The sequence below is a fragment of the Dipodomys spectabilis genome, unplaced genomic scaffold (assembly GCF_019054845.1).
Source record: "Dipodomys spectabilis isolate Male_0828 unplaced genomic scaffold, ASM1905484v1 ptg000034l, whole genome shotgun sequence".
Taxonomy (NCBI): Eukaryota; Metazoa; Chordata; class Mammalia; order Rodentia; family Heteromyidae; genus Dipodomys; species Dipodomys spectabilis.
Genome location: NW_024870711.1, coordinates 8267418 through 8286570, shown reverse-complemented (window position 1 = coordinate 8286570; position 19153 = coordinate 8267418). Strand labels below are relative to the sequence as shown.

At 46.2% G+C, this 19153-nt stretch overlaps 1 protein-coding gene across 1 annotated transcript in view; it reads right to left on the bottom strand.

Moving 5' to 3' along the window:
* Positions 1–555: 555 nt before the first annotated feature.
* The window catches only part of Znf398 (zinc finger protein 398), a 21893-nt gene continuing 3295 nt past the window's right edge, over positions 556–19153 (bottom strand). The window contains exons 2-6 of the mRNA XM_042677314.1: positions 18405–18800; positions 9262–9388; positions 8655–8768; positions 7952–8065; positions 556–3646 (exon numbers count right to left, since the gene is read on the bottom strand). Of these exons, the coding sequence (XP_042533248.1) occupies positions 2496–3646; positions 7952–8065; positions 8655–8768; positions 9262–9388; positions 18405–18800 (1902 nt within the window). The 3' untranslated portion in view covers positions 556–2495. The remainder of the gene's footprint in view (positions 3647–7951; positions 8066–8654; positions 8769–9261; positions 9389–18404; positions 18801–19153) is intronic.

The following is a 19153-nucleotide window of genomic DNA, read 5'->3' as shown; positions in this document are numbered from 1 at the left end:
ACTCTCTGCCTGGCAGGGTGCCGACACAGAGGGTTAGGGTCCCCCATTCGCTCTCTGTGATGGTCCTGTACACTCCTTTTATGGCACTTGCTTGATGGGCATTTCAACTGTGGTCACTTTTTTTCTGAAGCTGAAGACCCTGCTGTTACAATAGACCTTCGCAGAAGGTGCTGTGGGAGTCACCCTCAGTATTTCTATGCACCGGTCTCTTGCACTACTACCCTGTGTCCGCAGTAAAATGAATTTTCAACACAATCTAATCCTACATCTCACATTGAGCAGGAATCCCTCCTCTGCCAATACCATGGATTGAATCTATTCGGAAAAGTGAGCTCTTCACCTCCAGATAGCATTTGACTTTTCCTCCTTTCCTAGGGAGATCAAGATGTAAACCAGAGTTCAATCTCATACCAACTTCCTAACTGATCACCAATGAAACCAGAACCAGAGCTCCTACATTTTCCATGGGGTGGGCTGTACTCTGGCTAGAAAGCTGTTCATCTCAATACACCAGGGTTATGCTTATCTGCTGCGTTCATCCTCCTGGGCCTTTTCCACTGCCTATAGTCCAATCTCACACAATTCTGATGGCTCCCATGGTTCCTGATACTGTGTTCACCACAGAGCAGTGATTACCTTTCTACACATGGTGGTACACATCTCTAATCCCATCCACATGAGAAACACAGGAGAATCGAGGTCTAAGACCAGCCCAAGGGAAAAAAAAGTATAAAACACTATCTGAAAAACAGCTAAAACAAAAAGGACCTGCAGTATGGCTCAAGTGGTACAGCACCTGCCTAGCAAAGACAAGGTCCCGAGCTCAACCCCAGTTACTCCCTGCAAAAAAAGTATCTTGAGTTGCTGCAGCTTTCGGGGGCACAGGTAACTTTCTTCGCAGTTACACATGCCAGGCAGAATGGCGGTTAGATAAGGAGAAAGCATCCTTTCCTTACCACTTTTCAAGAAAATGTCTAAATATTCCCAGGCCTTGTTCCAGGCATCATACAAGGGTTCCAGAATTATCTTTTCTGCCCAAGGTGTAGTTGCTTCTGTATTCTGTCTATCTTCTATCTTAGGCTCCTTGGAGAAAAACATCAAATTGATTTTAGTCAAGTTTCTACAAGAGCTTCTCTGCTTTGATTTTAGGCTCCTTTGACTTTACCTGGACAAAAGCCAGCGGAAGAAAAAAAATTTGTATAGAAGGAATATATCAAACCACTTTTTTTTTTTTTTGAATCTCTAGAGGCTTACATCCCTCTTTAACCTCGTTTCACATATGAAAACTTGAGAGGCATAAAAGAAAAAGGACTTCTACCCAGCTGCAAAGACACTTAGGAACGGAAGCAGGCTCCGATGCTCCCAGATGACTGAGTGACCCCCAGGAAAAGAACACACGAAGCCGGGTCTCTGACAGCACAGCGGGCGGGACAGGCTGTCTGTGTCTCGGCACGCTCGATCACTCAGCCCTCAGCGGTGCCTCTGTGCCACTGCCATGGCAGGGGTAGGCGAGGCACAGACAGCTCTGGTGGCTCAAGTGCCTCACTGCAACACAAAAGCAAACAAAAGCCCAGAGCTCAGTGCCTTCTGAAAACACCTTACTGCTTCTGCAAAGTCTTGTGATCTCTGTTGCTGATGACTGTAAAAGAAAATCAGAAACCAGAAATGCAAACCACACTTACTGGCTTGGAAATGGGATATTTTGACATAAATGACTCCAAAAATATGATTTAGACACCAACTTTTGGGTGCTCTGTTACTCCTACGCCGGCTCTTTCTCTGGGGTCTCAAGCTTTGAAAATGGAACTGAGAACTCTGTTGTGATCAAGACCCTGGCAAAGGTTCCTGGCAGATTCAATGTCAGTACAAGAGTCTGAATGTTCAACAACCAAGCCAGGAAACGCTAAGAACTGTTCCCCTAAAAGAACTATTAAATATCACTCAATATCAATGTGTTCGCAGACTCCATCAAGGAGACCCAGAAGGCAGTCTGAGTCACGTCCTGGGGAATGTGACCACACAGGTGGGAACAGAGCTTTTTAGCTGGTTTCTAGAATGCAGCAACACCAACAGTGGAGGGAGCACAGCCTTCCAGCAGTCACCTCACCATCAAAGGATAAAAGGCTCTGAACACTCTCATGGGCTTCAGGTTTGGGAGTTGTTCTCACACCTCTGTCTACCTGAGACTCGGTCTACTCTCACTCTACTCTCCCATAAGATAACCCGAGGACAAATCTTCTCAGCCTCGCTGGGATATTTATAATTCCTAATGTGGGATCTCTGAAGAGATGAGGATGCTAGACTTTACAGATTTTCTGGATTTCAAGACGTAGTATTCTTGTACTACCTTGAAGTTCCAAGAATGCCTCTAGTTGAGTGTGGAGAACCCCAAATTCCTTGGTGTGTTAGATGTTAATTTCTGTGGGAGTTGGTGGGCTTTCTCCTGGCCTTTCCACCCCTCTAGAACACAGTTAATCATGGCTCACTCCACAGGCTTACAAAACTCCCCCTCCACTCCCTTCCCCATACCATTGATTGGTCTCTAGACCTTCGGTGCTAACACCTAGGCCAGAGGTTTCGAGCACAGTTAAGAGGGGACCCGACGGGTCGGGGGGCTGTGCGGTGGGGTCACCATCACCAGCACAGCCTCCGCTGTGGCCGGATCGCAGGTGGTCCTTGAGCGTCTGCTTGTAGCGAAAGCTGCGGCCACAGAGCGCGCAGGGGTAGGGGCGCTCGCCGGTGTGGATGCGCTGGTGCTTCATGAGGTGGTGCTTGCGGATGAAGCTCTTTCCGCAGTGCGCGCACTGGAAGGGCCGCTCGCCCGTGTGCAGCCGCCGGTGGTTCAGCAGGTGCTCCTTGCGCATGAAGCTCTTGCTGCAGTCCGTGCACGGGTAGGGCCGCTCGCCCGTGTGGATCATCTGGTGGCGGATCAGGGCTGAGTGGCCGTTGAAGTCAATGCCGCACTGGGGGCAGGAGAAGGGGCGCTCCTGCGCGTGTCCCCGCTGGTGCAGCAGGAGGCTGATCTTCAGGCTGAAGCTCCGGCCACACTGCGTGCAACGGAAGGGCCGCTCGCTGGCGTGAGCGCGGCGGTGGCTGGTGAGTCGCGCCTGGTCGGCGAAGCGCTTGGGACAATCGGGGCAGAGGAAGGGGCGCTCGGTGCTGTTGTGGACCCGCAGGTGGTAGGTGAGTCTTGAGGGGTGGGTGAAGGTGCGGGCACAGTGTGGGCAGGTAGGGGGGGGCGCGCCGGCCTGGTCCTGCGAGGTGCTGCCAAGGTCGGCTTGTGCGGGAAAGTGCTTGGGGCACTGGGCGCAGGGCAAGAGGTGTTCCCCGGCATGGCCGCACTGGTGTGTCAGCAGCAGGTCTTGGGTGAGACTCTTGCCACAGTGGTGGCAGGAGAACACCTGCTCTCCGAGTGGAGGCGGGAGGGGGTAGCTGCCCAGCTGGGTGAAAGTCACCTGTCCCTCCGAGGCTTCAGGCAGGTCAGTGGCCGGGCATCCGAAATGGGTCGCGGGTGCAGGCTGCTGGCCTTTGAAAGGCGCTTCTGAAAACGCGTCCTTCGCAGCAGGTGCCGCCGAGGCAGGGAAGGTGGGGGGAACCTCGGAACACAGCGTCCTGGCCAGGCCTTCGGCTTTGACCACCAGCTCCTCTGAAAGAAAGGAGCCGGGAGTTAGGTTGGTGCAGGCAGGCCTACGGCAAGCACCTCGGCGTCTTACCCCGCCCTGAGAAACTGTCCAAGTTCTAAACACCCCAGATGCATTCTCAGCCATGGCCCTGCTGCCATGTTCCACAAGGGCATGAAGTCCCTGTGGCAAGCCACCTGGAATTTAAAGTGGTATCAGTGACACTCCCAGTCTGGGGGGAAAAAAAAACCCTTCCCATAATCAGTCTTTCTCACCTTATTGTTCTTGTATTTTTGTTTTGTTTTTTTTTTTTTGGGGGGGGGGGGGGGTTGGTCAGTCTTAGGGCTTGAACTCTGGGCCTGGGCACTTTCTTTGAGCTCTTCAGCTCAAGGCGCGTATTCTACCACTTGAGCCAGAGCTCTACTTCTGGTTTTCTGGTGGTTCACTGGAGATAAGAGTCTCACGGCCTTTCCTGCCCGGGCTGGCTTTGAACTACGATCCACAGATTTCAGCCTCCGAAGTAGCTAGGATTACAGGCGTGAGCCACCGGCAGTAAATATTTTTGTTATAATAAGCAACAAAGCTTTTGAGTAGAGGTGAGCTATAATAAATAAAAAGTAAGGTAAGCTGGGCACAGTGGCTCACGCCTGTAATTCTAGCTACTCAGGAGGCTGAGATCTGAGGATCATGGTTCAAAGCCAGCCCAGGCAAGAAACTCCATGAGACTCTCATCTCCAATTATCCATTCAGAAAACTGGAAGTGGTGTGGTGGCTCAAGTGGTAGAACACTCATCTTGAGCTGAGAGACAGCACCCAGGCCCAGAGTTCAAGCCCCACAACTGACCCAATAACAAAATTTTTTTTTTACTATTCTCTATGCTATTAGATAAAAACCTTCATTATAGTCAGCTGTTTGTACTTTCTCTGAGAATAAAGTATGCATTTCTGCCTCTGTCTTTGCTTATTTTGTTCTCCCTTTTGGAGAATGCTTCCCAGCTGGTCCCATCTTCCCAAATTATATCTAGCCTTCTCAAACCAGTCAAACCTTTAGGCCTATTTCTGACATAATTTCCAATTCCTTATCTAAATATCCAAATTAAAACAGATGCACAGAAGCCAGTGGTTCATCCCTATACTACTAGCTACTAAGGAGGCTGAGATCTGAAGATTATGGTTCAAAGCTAGCCTGGGAAAGAAAGTCTGTAATCTCCAAAACACAAGAGGTAGAGCTGTGGATCATGTGGCAAAGCACCAGCCTTGAGTGAAAAAGCTAAGGGACCAAGACCACGGTTCAAGTTCAAGGCCAGTATTGGCACCAAAAAAAAAAAAAAAAAATGGATGACAGGCTTCAAAACTCTCATTTCTTTTGTATATCAACTCTCCCATGCATTCCTCGAACTTAACAGGCATGCATGCTTAGCACTGATATGTGTGTCCTTAGTCTAAGTTTCTCCTCCTCCTCCTTTTTTTTTTTTTGTGCTGATATTAGGACTCAAACTAGGGGCCTTGCCCTCTCATTTGGCTTTTTTACTCAAGGCTGGCACTCTACCACTTGGGCCACGGCTCCAGCTTTTCTAGTGGTTTACTGGAGCTAAAGAGTCTAGTGGACTTTTGTGTATGGACTAACTTTGAATCTCAATCCACAGATCTCAACCTCTGGACTAGTTAGGATCACAAGTGTGAGCCACCAGCACTGGGCTTCTAGTCTGAAGTTTCTTGAAAGACAGAAACTCTCTCTCTCTATATATATTTTTTTTCTGGTCCTAGGGCTTGAACTCAGGGCCTAGGCACTGTCCCTGAGCCTCTTTTATGCTCAAGACTAGTGTTCTACCACTTGAGCCACAGCACCACTTCTGGCTTTTTCTGAGTAGTTTTTGGAGATAAAAGTCTCATGGAATTTTCTGCCTAGGCTGGGTTCACACCATGATCCTCAGACCTCAGCCTCCTGAGAAACTAGGAGTACAGGCGTGAACCACCAGGGCCCCGCCTTATTTTTTATTTGTACTTCTCAGAGTTCAAAGAAGCTGAAACATCAACCACATTACAGAACAGATGGCATTACGCTGTATAAAACTGAGTCTCTTCTGACCTTGAGATCCTTTTATTATTCAAGTGGCAAAACAAAGATGGTACTTAGAGGGAAACTATTTGCTTCTTCTCCATCACTGTTTTCCTTTTACAGAGGGAAGACTGCCTGTCTCCCTACCTACATGCCCATTTTTGTTCTATTCTTCCTTAGTGATCTCAGTGGGAGTGTGCTGGCCTAACATGTACAAGGCTCAGTTACCCAGCTGGATCAATTCCCCAGCCTGCAAGGGACGGCAGACTTCCAAAACCGCTGCTGTGCTGGTATTTCATGTGCGTGATCTCCAAATGTTCTGTTTATCATCACTCACCTTCATACTTTTTTTTTTTTGGATCCAGTCGTGGGGCCTGAACTCTGGGCCTGGGCACTGTCCCTCAGCTCTTCAGCTCAAGGCTAGCGCTCTACCACTTGAGCCACAGCGCCACTTCCAGCTTTTTTTCTTTTTGCTTATGTGGTGCTAAGGAATTGAACCCAGGGCCTCACTCATGCAAGGCAAGCGCTCTACCACTGAGCCACCTTCCCAGCTCCCGACCTTCATACTTTTGGTACATCTGTATGTACTTCATTTTCTTCCTCTGATAATTCTGTTTATTTTTTTAAAGTTTGGTGCTAGGGACTAAATCCAGGGCTTTGTGCAGGTTAGACACAAGCTTCACCACTGAGCTATACCCAACCCCAACAATTCCATTTTTTTTAAGTACTGAAGATGTTGAAAGTTATGATGCACATACTAGGCTAGTACTCGACCACTTGAGACACATCTTTAATTTTTTCTTTTTTTTGGTCAGTCATGGGTCTTGAACTCTAGGCCTGGGCACAGTACCTCAGTTCTTCAGCTCAAGGCAAACACTCTACTACTTGAGCTACAGAGCCACTTCCAGTTTTCTGGTGGTTAATTGGAGATAAGAGTCCCACAGACTTTCCTGCCATGCTGGCTTTGAACTGTGATCCTTAGATCTCAGCCTCCCAAGTAGCTAGGATTACAGGTGTGAGCCACCAGCACCTGGCAGGTTTCGCTAACTTTCAATAGCTAGCCTCTCTAGTATTACAGAATGCACCACCACATCCAGCTAAAACAATTCTAATTTATCTTTGCATTTAAGAATGTTTTTCCAGTTAAAATTTATCTCAGTGGCCTTTCAGCTAACTTAGTTGAATATGCTTTTTCCCTCTACTTCCTTTTTTTTGTTTTTTTTTTGTTGGTTGTGGGGCTTGAACTCAGCCTGGGCGCTGTCCCTCAGATCTTCAGCTCAAGGCTAGTGCTCTACCACTTCCAGCTCCACTTCCAGTTTTCTGGTGGTTTACTGGAGGTAAGAGCCTCACAGACTTTCCTGCCTGGGCTGGCTTTGATCCGTGATCCTCAGATCTCAGCCTCCTGAGTAGCTAGAATTACAGGCGTGAGCCACTGGCACCTGGCTCTTCCTTGCTTCTATAGACTCATTTCAGTTGCAGTTTATTGTTCTTCTTTGTTTTTTGGTGGGTCATGGGGCTTGAGCCTGGGGCTTAGGCATTGTCCCAGAGCTCTATGTGCTCAAGGCTAGCACTCTATGACTTAAGAGCCACCAACTCCACTTCTGGCTTTTTGCTAATTGGAGATGGGGACTCTCACAGACTTTTCTGCCTGGGTTGGCTTTGAACCATGATCCTCAGCTCTTAGTCTCCTGAGTAGAATTACAGGTATGAGTCACCAGTGCCCAGCTTTGCAGTATGTATATCCATATTTTTTTTTTTTTTGGTTGGTCATGGGGCTTGAACTGTGGGCCTGGGTGCTGTCCATCAGCTTCTCAGCTTAAGACGAGCACTCTACCACTTGAGCCATAGTGCTACTTCTGGTTTTCTGGTGGTTAACTGGAGAAGAGTTTCTCAGGCTTTCCTGCCTGGGCTAGCTTTGAACCGTGATCCTCAGAGCTCAGCCTCCTGCAAAGCTAGGATTACAGGCATGAGCCACCGATGCCTGGCTGGCTTTGCAGTTTTTTAAATTACTTCTGAGGGGCCGGGAAGGTGTCTCTGTGGTAGAGTGCTTGCCTTGCATGCATGAGGCCCTGCGTTCAATTCCTCAGGACTACATACATAGAAAAAGCTGGAAGTGGCACTGTGACTCAAGCGATAGAGCACTAGCCTTGAGCTGAAGAGCTGAGGGACAGTGCCCAGGCCCAGAGTTCAAGCGTCACAACTGACAAAATAAAAAAATTGCTCTTGGAGTGAGCTGGATCTGGACTAGAGCATCTCTTCCACGGCTACTTACCAGGGTAGCTTCCTTTGTACAGGTCACTCTCCTTGGCCTCTTGAGGGGCCCCAACCTGTGGCTCTTCCTCTTGTTTAATCCACGACAGAATATCAGATGTTGAAAGACCAGGCTCTATTTGTAGAAAAGAAAAGAAATTGGAAATGGAGCTGTGGTTCAAGTACTAGCCTTAAGCAAAAAAAGTTTAGTGACAGTACCCAGGTCCTGAGTTCAAACCCTATAACTGACCAAAAAAAAAAAGGAATAGCCTTAAGCGCCTGAATCAGAAGATAAAATATTGTTTTTGAAATTAAAAAATAGTATGGGAATGTCGCTTAGTGGTAGAGTGCTTGCCTAGCATGCATGAAGCCCTGGGTTCAATTCCTCAGTACCACATAAACAGAAAAAGATGCAAGTGGTGCTGTGGTTCAAGTGGTAGAGTGCTAGCCTTGAGCAAAAGAAGCTCAGAGACAGTGCCTAAGCCCTGAGTTCAAGCCCCAGGAGTGGCAAAAGAAAGAAAAAAGAAAGGAAGGAAATTACAAGCCCCAGGTTCAAGACCTAGGACTAGCAAACACACACACACACACACCCCAAAAACAAGAACAAACCCAGTTGTTGGGTTGGATGGCTTTAGAAGCTCACAGGCACTGCTTTCATTGTGCTGATCCCCCTTTTCTGACCAAGAAGGGAAGCTGGAGAGTGGATAATCCCTTTTCCCACGTACCTTCACTGGGATCTGTGGGAATTGCACTTTCCTCTGGCCCTGCCTGGTTCTCTGTATTATGTTCTCCTTCTGGTTGAATCTGAGATAAGACATCAGGTTGATTCATAGCGTAATCTAGGAGAGGAAAAGGAGACAGAAAAATGAGAATGACAACTAATTGCCATCAAAGCTGAACTGAATCTTTGAGGCCCACAGTCCTGGAAATTTCTTTTGGATTGTCTATCACTTGTCCCCATCCATCCACCTCCAACTATTTATGACATCTGCTCAGGGAAAGGTAATTATGTGGGAAAGCATTCATTCGATGCTGGTTCTTCCCACCTCCTCCTTTCATACAGTAAGAGTGGCGGTGGCCTCAAGGGTAAGCACTGAGGAGAAAACAACAGATGGCCCACTCAGAATATCGAACTTTGTTCTCTGCCCTCTCTCCCGTGATTCAGCAATGGAGAGGTGATGATTCCCACTGAGCACATGTGAACTGGTCTCTGGCTTGGAAGCAGACTATGAAGTGCATGAGGATAGAGAATGAGGAACTGGAGGAAAAGGGACTGAGCCCTTCTGAGCTGCTGTCACCTCATGCAAAAAGAAAAAAGCCAACCAGCCTCACCCATGGAGATGAGAGACTCATAGTTGCCCTTCATGATATTCTTGTAAAGTTCCTTTTGCCATTCTTCTAATTTTTCCCACTCTGGTGTGGAAAAGTAGATAGAGACGTCATCAAAGGCCACAGGCACCTAAAATGACAATCACAAGCGTTAGTCCCTCCATCACAATTCCCCAGGAATTAGTTGCTTTTATTTATTTATTTATTTATTTTGGGTCCAGTTGTGGGGCCTGAACTGTGGGCCTGGGCGCTGTCCCTCAGCTTTTCAGCTCAAGGCTAGTGCTCTACCACTTGAGCCACAGCGCCACTTCAGGCTTTTTTTCTTTTTGCTTATGTGGTGCTGAGGAATCAAACCCAGGGCCTTAGGCATGCAAGGCAAGCGCTCTACCACTGAGCCACCTTCCCAGCCCTGCTTTTATTATTTTTTAAAATAATCTCCATGAGTTGCCAATACCTACTCTAAAGAGCTTTGACATAGTTTACCATCACTTGTCATTAGTTCAGCCCTCATGGATTACAGCATGTAGCTGAACCTTTCTGAGCATACTCAAGCACTCTGCAAACAGTGAGAGAGCATCTCACACTGACCAGTCCTGCTGAGACTAACATCACCAATTTTGATCTGCCTTTGCCTAAGAGTATCATCTCTGAGGAGCAGGCTCCCCTTTGTGTTATTTCTAATGCTGCTCCTTTCAATGTCCTTCCTTCTGCATGAGGAAAGCTTTTTGCCTCATGACTGAAAGCTAGTAGGGCTGATGTTAGAAGCATGTATAGACCAAAATTAACTTCAAAATTCATTATGTCTATCTTCTCTGCAAATCCTTAAGACTTTGTCAAAGTCTTAATTTTTTTTTTTTTCCAGCCTAGGGCTTGAACTCTGTCCCTAAGCTTTCATGCTCAAGGCTAGTATTCTACCACCTGAGCCCTAGGTCCACTTCCAGCTTTTTTTTTGAGTCTCATGGGCTTTCCTGCCTGGGGTAGCTTCAAACCATCATCTTCAGATCTCAGCCTCCTGAGTAGTTAGGATTACAGGTGTGAGCCACCAGTGTCAAATTTTAACATTTTGTTTTGTTGTTTTTACATTTTCCTCCAAATTTGTTTTTCAGTAACAACATCAAGTCTTCATTTTGCTTTTCCCAAGTGTTAAGATTCAAAGTGCTAGATCTTAATCACAAACTAACCTGCATCTCTCCAATCTCATTTGGTTTATATAAACTAAACACATAATATGAATTATGATGTGTACTCTCCTACAGAGATTATAAAAGCTTTTTATCCGGATCTTACCACTTAATAATACAGCTTTAAGTATACTCGAACAGTGGTCCCTTGGTCAAGTCATTTACAGAAGAAAGGTGGGTTTCTGAAATCATATTTGGCAGGCAAAGGAACCATGGATGAATTCTCCTTAGTTGTTTGCTTGGATTCTCATCAACTGGCCCAGAAATGGGGAGACCTAGGGCTACCCGCTCAAGGACCACAGAAATCCTCACCAACTGTGTTCTATGTTTCCTTTAAACAACATCTTGCACAGCCCCTTCTGAGAGTACCTGGAATTTTGGAATGGTATAGAGCCCAAGTGGGCCTCAAACTTGAGATCCTCCTGCCTCAGCCTCCTAAGTATTGGGACTACAGGCATGAGCTACCATGTCTAGCTTGTCTGAGTTTTGAAAGATGTCTGTTCACATTCCCTCTCTTTATTTGAACAGAGTTTGGTGATGTTTTCTAAATGTATCTCTCTCCTTACTGCTGAATTAGGTCAGTTTTCCATTTGGGGGGGGGGGGGGGGGAGTATGCTGTAGACTAGCCTTAAAATTCTCCAAGTAGAAATTTTTGTCTTTTTTGGATGAGAAGGAATGGTATCTGGCTTGAACTCAGGATGAGAAAGAATAGTAGTTGGCTTGAACTCAGGGTCTCAAGTTTTCATGCTCATGGATGGCACTTTACTACTGGAACCACACCATCAGTCTGGAATTTTGTTAGTTAATTGGAGATGGAGTCTTATCTACTTTTCTGCCACGGATGGCTTTGAACCATGATATCCAGGTATAATCTGCTGGTACCTGGCTTAAAATTTTGTCTTTTTCTCTTCTTTTCCCTTGTGCTAGACCTGAGGTTGGAATTCAGGTGATGTCCCTGAGCTTTCTTCTTCTTTTTCTTCTTTTTGTTTTTTTTTCTCAAGGCTAGTGCTCTACCATTTGAGCACAGCTCTGCTTCTAGCTTTTGGGCAGTTAGGTGGAGATTAGTCTCATGGACTGTCCTGCCCAGGATGGCTTGGAACCACTATCCTCAAATCTCAGCCCTGAGTAACTAGAACCATGGTGCCTGGCTGAAATTTTGTCTTTTTTTTGGTGCCAGTCCTAGGACTTGAACTCAAGGCATAGGTGTCGTCCCTGAGCTTCTTTTGCTCAAAGCTAGCACAGTACCATTTTAGCCACAGCTCTATTTTCTGATTTTTTTCTTTTTTTTTTTTTTGGGGGGGGGGGGTTAGTAATAGGGCTTTAACCTTTGGCCCTCGGTGCTGTCCCTGAGATCTTCAGCTCAAGGCAAGCACTCTACCACTTGAGCCACAGCACCACTTGTTTTTTCTGGTGGTATATTGCAGGTAAGAGTCTCACAGACTTTCCTACCTGGGCTGGCTTTGAACTGCAATTCTGAGATCTCTGCTTCTTGAGTAGCTAGGATTACAGGTGTGAGCCACTAGCACCTGGCTTCTGGCTTTGTGGGTGGTTAACTTGCAAAGTCTCATGGACTTTTTCTGGACAGCCTGACTTTAAACCGTAATACTTAGAGCTCAGCCTTCTAAGTAGCTAGGATTATGGATGTGAGCCACTAGCACCTGGCTGAAATTTTGTCAAATTTTGTTTCTAATTTTCTATAGGCCTCTATGACTTCTACTTTCTTCTTCAATCTCTTCATTATGTTTTCAAAAGATTGTCTCTTTCTAGGCCATGGCAGCTTACTATAGTTCCTTTTTGCTTGATTATATGTTTCTTCTCTATGAAGCATTCATAAAGCCAATGCTTCCCTTTCAATTAATGTGACTGTTCCTCTTTCAATGTCTTCAATTTCTAGTTACACTTTTCAGTTTTGCTTCTTACATTTTGGTATTTTTGTTTCACTTTTCCACTGTTTCCTTCAGTATTTGGTTTTAATTCAGAAATCTGTACTAGTAAGGATTATTGGGGTCTACAAATTGGTGATTCACTATTTTAGGTCAGGAATGTTCATTCTCTGCATTTTCAATGTTCACAATTTGTTGTTGAAATACCCAGTTCTTTATTGACCAACTCTTTTGTCATCTTTGTAAAGTCACTTTTCTTCATACTGGTCCTTTGCAGATGCTTTCAGAAACCACGTTCCTAAATGTGCTGAACTAAAACCAAATTCTAGAGAATATGCTAAGCTCAAGTTATTTTTGTTGTTGTGGTTTTGGTTTTTTTTGTGAGACCAGACAGGGCCTAGGCACCATCCCTGAGCTCTTTTGCTCTACTACTCTGATCACTGCTCTACTTCTAGTTTTCTGGTGGTTAATTGGAGATAAGAGTCTCACAGGATTTCCTGCCTGGGCTGATTTGAACTGTGATCCTCAGATCTCAGCCTCCTGAGTAGCTAGGATTACAGGCATGAGCCACCAGCACCCAGCTTAGCTTTCCACTTTTTAATAACACAAATTTTTGTAACTTCTTCCTTGGCAATATATGCTTCACATACTAATTCTTTTTTTTTTTTCTTTCTTTAAGAGATGGGGTCTTGTTCTGTTATCAAACTGGTCTGAAATTCTCAGTCCCAACTTCCCAAGTAACTGGAACTATAGGGTCCCGTTCCGAGCTATAGGTTAAGCTCTTTTTTTTTTTCTTGCTAGTATAGGGACTTGGAACTCAAGGCCTTGTGCTTGCTCAGCTTGCTTGGTCACAGTTGGCACTCTACCACTTGAGCCATACTTCCAGCCTAACTTTTTGGTAGCTACTTGGGGATGGAGTCTGTAAGACTTTTCTTTTGATCCTATAGATCTCAGCCTTTTGATTAGCTTCCCTGGGATTACAGGCATGGGCCACCAATGCCCACCTTCAGATCCTTTTCTACTAAGAACACTATGATATTCAATAGCTGATTTGAGAATATCATTTTCTATCCATCCAGTTCACTTTTAATCTTACTTTCTCTTCCTAATTTATTCTTGGCTCTTGTTGCCTCCAGTTCTGTTCTACCCAATTTGAATTTTTAAGTTCTTCATTGGTCACTATTCATTTTAACTTGCTGATTTACAAGGTTATCTTGTGTTGCTGGGTTATAGTTTTGTTGTTGTTTTTTGTTGTTGTTGTTTGTCAGTCATGGGGCCTGAACTCTGGGCCTGGGCACTGTCCCTCAGCTCTTCAGCTCAAGGCTAGCACTCTACCACTTGAGCCACAAAGCCACTTCCAGCTTTTTCTGTTTATGTGGTGCTGAGGAATTGAACCCAGGGCCTCATGCGTACAATGCAAGCACACTACCACTGGGCCATCTTCCCAGCCCTGGGTTGTGTGTTAAGGATCAAACCCAAGGCTTTACACATGCTATGCAGAGCTCTAGCCCAACCTGAGTGCAATGATCTTTCCTAGCCCAGTGAACCTCCAGAAAGCTGGCAGTGGCCTGAAGCTCAGCCAGTTGCCACACCTGTACTCTTTGTGGACATTTTCTACCTCAACATCAGAGTTCTTTTAGCCCTTAAGTCTACTGCTATTTCAGCCTCTGGGTATTTTAATTTCTGAGATAAATAGACTTTTTCTTGAATAAATCACCATACTCATTTTTGCCTATTACGGGGTCAACACTAAGCGGCTGGAGTGAGGTCTCTGTCTGCCTCCAGTTGTGCAATCTCTGATTCACAGTAGTTTTCTTCTATAATATCTAAATTCTTCTTTCTGGTGCTCAGGGTCTGTCTTTGTTGTTGTCTTGTTTTATGATTTGGGGTTTTTGTTTGTTTTGTTGTGTTAAAGGTTGATCTCAGGGCCTCACACATGCTAGGCCAGTGCTCTGCCACTGACAAACACCCCCACCCTTTGGTATTCAGATTCTGATTTGAGAAAAATACATCCACAGAGTTGTTTATCATATTCTCCCATCTACTATTCCACTTCTACATGTAGATTCCCAAAATACATTATCTCATTGGAATTTTAAATTCTTGTGTTTGGCTCTTGATTATTCTAGTTTTGTGGTGTTAAGACCTTATGTTTTCATTTTTTCTAAATCTTTTTTTTGTTGTTGTTGTTGCTGGTTGTGGGGCTTGAGCTCAGGCCTAAGCACTGTCCCTGGGCTCTTTCTGCTCAAGGCTAGCACTCTATGACTTTGAGCCACAGTGTCACAGATAACAGTTTCACAGGCTGGCTTAACAGTTTCACAGGCTGGCTTTTGATCCTCAGATCTCAGTCTCCTGAGTAGCTAGGATTACAGGTGTGAGCCACTAGTACCCGGCTCCATTTTCTCTTATGAGATGACTGCTTCCAAAGTCATAACTGGCGCCACTATCTATCTCCGTCACTCCCAGATTTCTTCCTTGAGCTTGAGTCTATTTACTATACCTCCTGAACATACCACGGACATTTCAGCCCAAGGAGAGCTCTTCTTTCCTTTGAAGGCCACACCCTTCCAAGATATTCTCAAGGACATGGCCAGTTCTGAAGAAAGCCAAGAGCCTACTCAGAGAGCTTTAGGAAAGTGTATGCTTTTAAAAGTGTATGCTCTGGGCTGGGAAGGTGGCTCAGTGGTAGAGTGCTTGCATTGCAAGCCAGAGGCCCTGGGTTCGATTCCTCAGCACCACATAAGCAAAAAGCCGGAAGTGGCGCTGTGGCTCAGTGGTAGAGCGCTAGCCTTGAGCTGAAGAGCTGAGGGACAACGCCCAGGCCCAGAGTTCAGGCCTCACGACCGGACAAAAAAAAAAAAAAAAAAAGTGTATGCTCTAAAGTCAACTAGGTTAAAATACAATTCTGGATTTCATACTTGATAAGCTTCTTCTTTTTTTTTTTTTTTTTTTTTGGTCAGTTGTGGGGCTTGAACTAGGGGCTTGGGCACTGTCCCTGCACTCTTCAGCTCAAGGCGAGTGCTCTACCACTTGAGCCACAGCGCCACTTCCGGTTTTCTAGTGGTTTATTGGAGATAAGAGTCTCACGGACTTTCCAGCCTGGGCTGGCTTTGAACCGCAATTCTCATATCTCAGCCTCCTGAGTAACTAGGATTATAGGAGTGAGCAACCGGCGCCCAGCTTAACCTTCTATCTTAAACAAGTTAGGGCTCTTATGAGAATTATGTATCGTGTGTGTGTGTGTGTGTGTGTGTGTGTGTGTGTGTGTGTGTGTGTGTGTGTGTGTGTGTGTGTGTGTGTGTGTGTGTGTGTGTGTGTGTGTGTGTGTGTGTGTGTGTGTGTGTGTGTGTGTGTGTGTGTGTGTGTGTGTGTGTGTGTGTGTGTGTGTCATGGGGCCTGAACTCTGGACCTGGGCACTGCCCTCAGCTCTTCAGCTCAAGGCTAATGCTTTACCACTTGAGCCATAGCACCACTTTCGGCTTTTTCTGCTTATGTAGTGCTGAGGAATCGAACCAGGGTCTCATGCATGCAAGGCAAGCACTCTACCAGAGCCACCTTCCTAGCCCAGAATTATGTATCTTAAAATAAATAAAAGCATTTAGAACAGTAAGTTCTAAGTACCCCACAGTGAATTTTCAATGATTCCTGTTTTTAACTCCTTCTTTAAAATTTCTGTCGATAAGTCCTATTGCCACTTCTCCTGTCAAGACATCTGCCTCTATCCACTGCTTCTCCAGCACTGCTGCCCTGAGCATGCGATCCACCTCTCACTTTCCTACTGGTGCAGCTGCATCATTGCTTAATCCTAGCTTTGTTCTTGCTCCCACTCCAAACAACCGGCTAAGAATCCCTCTGTTTAAACTCATTGTGCTCAAGTTTCAAATCCCAATTCCTTTCCTTGGTCTTCAATGCCCTCCATCAGCCTGGGAATGTGGCTTAGTGGCAGAGTGCTTGCCTAGATGCATGAAGCCCCAGGTTTGATTCCTCAGTACCACACATGGGAAAAGATACAAGTGTTGCTGTGGCTCAAGTGGTAGAATGCTAGCCTTGAGCTGAAAAACTCAGGGACAGCGTCCAGGCCCAGAGTTCAAGCCCCTATGACTGGCGACAAAAAAAAAAAAAAGCCATCAGTAGGAGTAACTTGTGTTAACTCATTTTTACCCCCGACTGGTGGGCCCAGAGAAAACCTCCCCCCCAAACACACCCTCTCCTCCCCCCCCCCCAAGCAAGATCACAAAGCCTTTATGGGTGTCAGGCTCTTAGGACTGTGACCTAGTAGCCTAGTAGACCGTGGCTGAGTTCACACTAGAGGGACAGCTGATGAGGCTGAACCGTCGGTTAGGGCTGCGCAGGGAGCACATGGCAGGAGGCCCGCTGACAGAGCAGACAGGCAGATGTACTGATGACACTAATCTCCACCTGGGGCAGCTTGGGCAACTATCACGTGGGGACATCCCAAGAAGAGTCACACTCAGGATTGCACTGGGCAGGGGGTATTTTCTCAGTTCAGGTTTCTGTGTCTAGTGCCAGCCAAACTTCTTGACATTACAACCACAGTCACATAGATTCTCTTGGAAGCTTTAAAAATTATTCCTGCCTCGGTTCTCACTAGGTATGTCTCTAGTAAACTTAAAAAAAAAAAGTAGAATCCAGCCAGGCTCTGGTGGCTCACACCTATAATCCTAGCTACTCAGGAGGCTGAGATCTGAGGATCACGGTTCAAAGCCAGCCCAGGTAAGAAAGTCTGTGAGACTCTTATCTCCAATTAACCACCAGAAAACTGTAAGTGGTGCTGTGGCTCAAGTGGTAGAGTGCTTGCCTTGAGCTGAAGAGCTCAGGGACAGCGCCCAGGCCCAGAGTTCAAGCCCCATGACTGACCAAAAAAACCAAAAAGTAGAATCCCGCCAGGTGAGTTTTTTTTGTTGTTTCTTTTTTTAAAAGGGTGGGCTCATTATTATGTAGACCAGTCTGGCCTCACAACCCCGATTTTCCTACCTCAGCCTTTCAAAGACTGAGATTAGAATTATAATCATGCCATCACACCCAGCCAGATGATGCTAGTATACTACTAAACACTGACACTCTACCCAATCATGTTCCTCTTCAATCACTGGAACACAGGAGGCCTTCTCCCTTCTCCTGTGACAAATGCCCCAGGTACCTGGTGCCAGCTCTGCGGTTCTACCTGGGAGACTTCCTCAGATCTCAAAATTGAGACCTTCCCAGAAGTTCTTGTTCATCTTAAATATTAGTTGCTCAATGAGGATTTCTCTGCCATCTTTTTAGACCTGATCTTAGCCAAAAGGCAGAGAAGTGAACTGATGGTTTCTTGAAAACAGATCACCAGAATGCATTCTGCTTACTTTTATCAAAGTATCAATGTATGTATGTGGCTTATTTTTTCCTTCCCCCAGCAAAATATAAGACATTGGAGAATCTAACAGTGAACTGTTCACTGCTATGTCTGCAGGAGGTAGATCAAGGAAATACTAAGTGTTCAAAAGATGTCTGTTGAACAAATTAATAAAGGCATGTTTGGAAGTGTCTTAAGGTTGTGTGCTATGTTTAGAATGAGGACAGGGAGGACAGGGCCCCAGTATCCCAGCACACACGTCCCATACAGGACGAGACCCATATCAATCCTAGATCCATACAAAACCCCAGCCCTGACATGAACCTCATCTTGTCTTGCCTCTGACTTTTCACCAGAGTTGCCAGCACATTCAAATTAACTCATTTAAATGATACTGCATTTCGCTTCCTCACCAAGATTTTGCCAGACAGGTTAGCGAAGACAGAGGTGACTGATATAAAAGGTAGGAAAAAGCATAAGAGAGAGAGAAGAAAATCCATCTCCCAGATTGCCACCTCTGGCTGGGGAAGTCTTTCCATTGGAAGCTCTAAATCTGCATCACAGTGCTTCCCAAACACACCTCACCTTCAGGGCTCCTTCAGCATAAGACGTGTGAAGAGATTTCAAAGAGAAACAAAAATATCAGAGTAACTTACTGACACAAGAGTGCCGCTTACTGCTAGTGTTAGGTCAAGTGGTACCATTTCATACCTCGAAGGGAAATATTACCTTTGGTATATCCCCTTTAACACCTGGGGGCAGCCGCAGGATCCAGAAGTTCCTGTTCCGCAGCAGGTTCTCCAGGTTCTCCAGACGCCGCTGCAGCAGCCCGTACTCCTGCAGCAGGGTCCCCAGCACAGCCCACTTGCCCTCCAGCTGGTTGCCGAGCTCCGACACTGTCTTTTCACAGCTGGCTAGCTTCTTCTCCGCTGTCCCTGTCCTGCCTTCTAGATGTAGCAGTCGCCGGCTGTGGACCTCCACCTTCCTCTCTATGGCCTGCACGGCAGCCACCACTGTCCACAGGGAGATGGCTGCCGTTTGCAGGTGGGCCTCATTTGCGGCTGGGGGTGTGGGGAGAGAAAGGGGCTGAAGCGATGTAAGGCACTCGGTGTCCCATTCCGAAGTCTGTGTGCAATGGAAAGATGGGACAAGACATTGGATGTTACAAGGAACCCTCACATCAAGCCTCAGTCATAGGAGTGTTGAGGTGTCCAGCAGAGATTAATCTCAGTAGGCTAGCACCAGCCTCCTTCTGGGGCTCATTGGCATCAAAAGCCAACAGAATTGTTCTGGTGGGTTCAGGAATGGATTCAGAGAGAGAGTGAGTAAGTGAAACTGGCCTGTAAGCACCATTCTGGCGTGCCTGCTCTGAGGCTCACAGACTCAGGCTGCTGTTGCCTCCTCTCTCTGGAAAAGGCAGAAGTGCACAAGAACTCTTTACAAGTTTCCCTGAGATCAGAACCCCCTGACGAATCCCT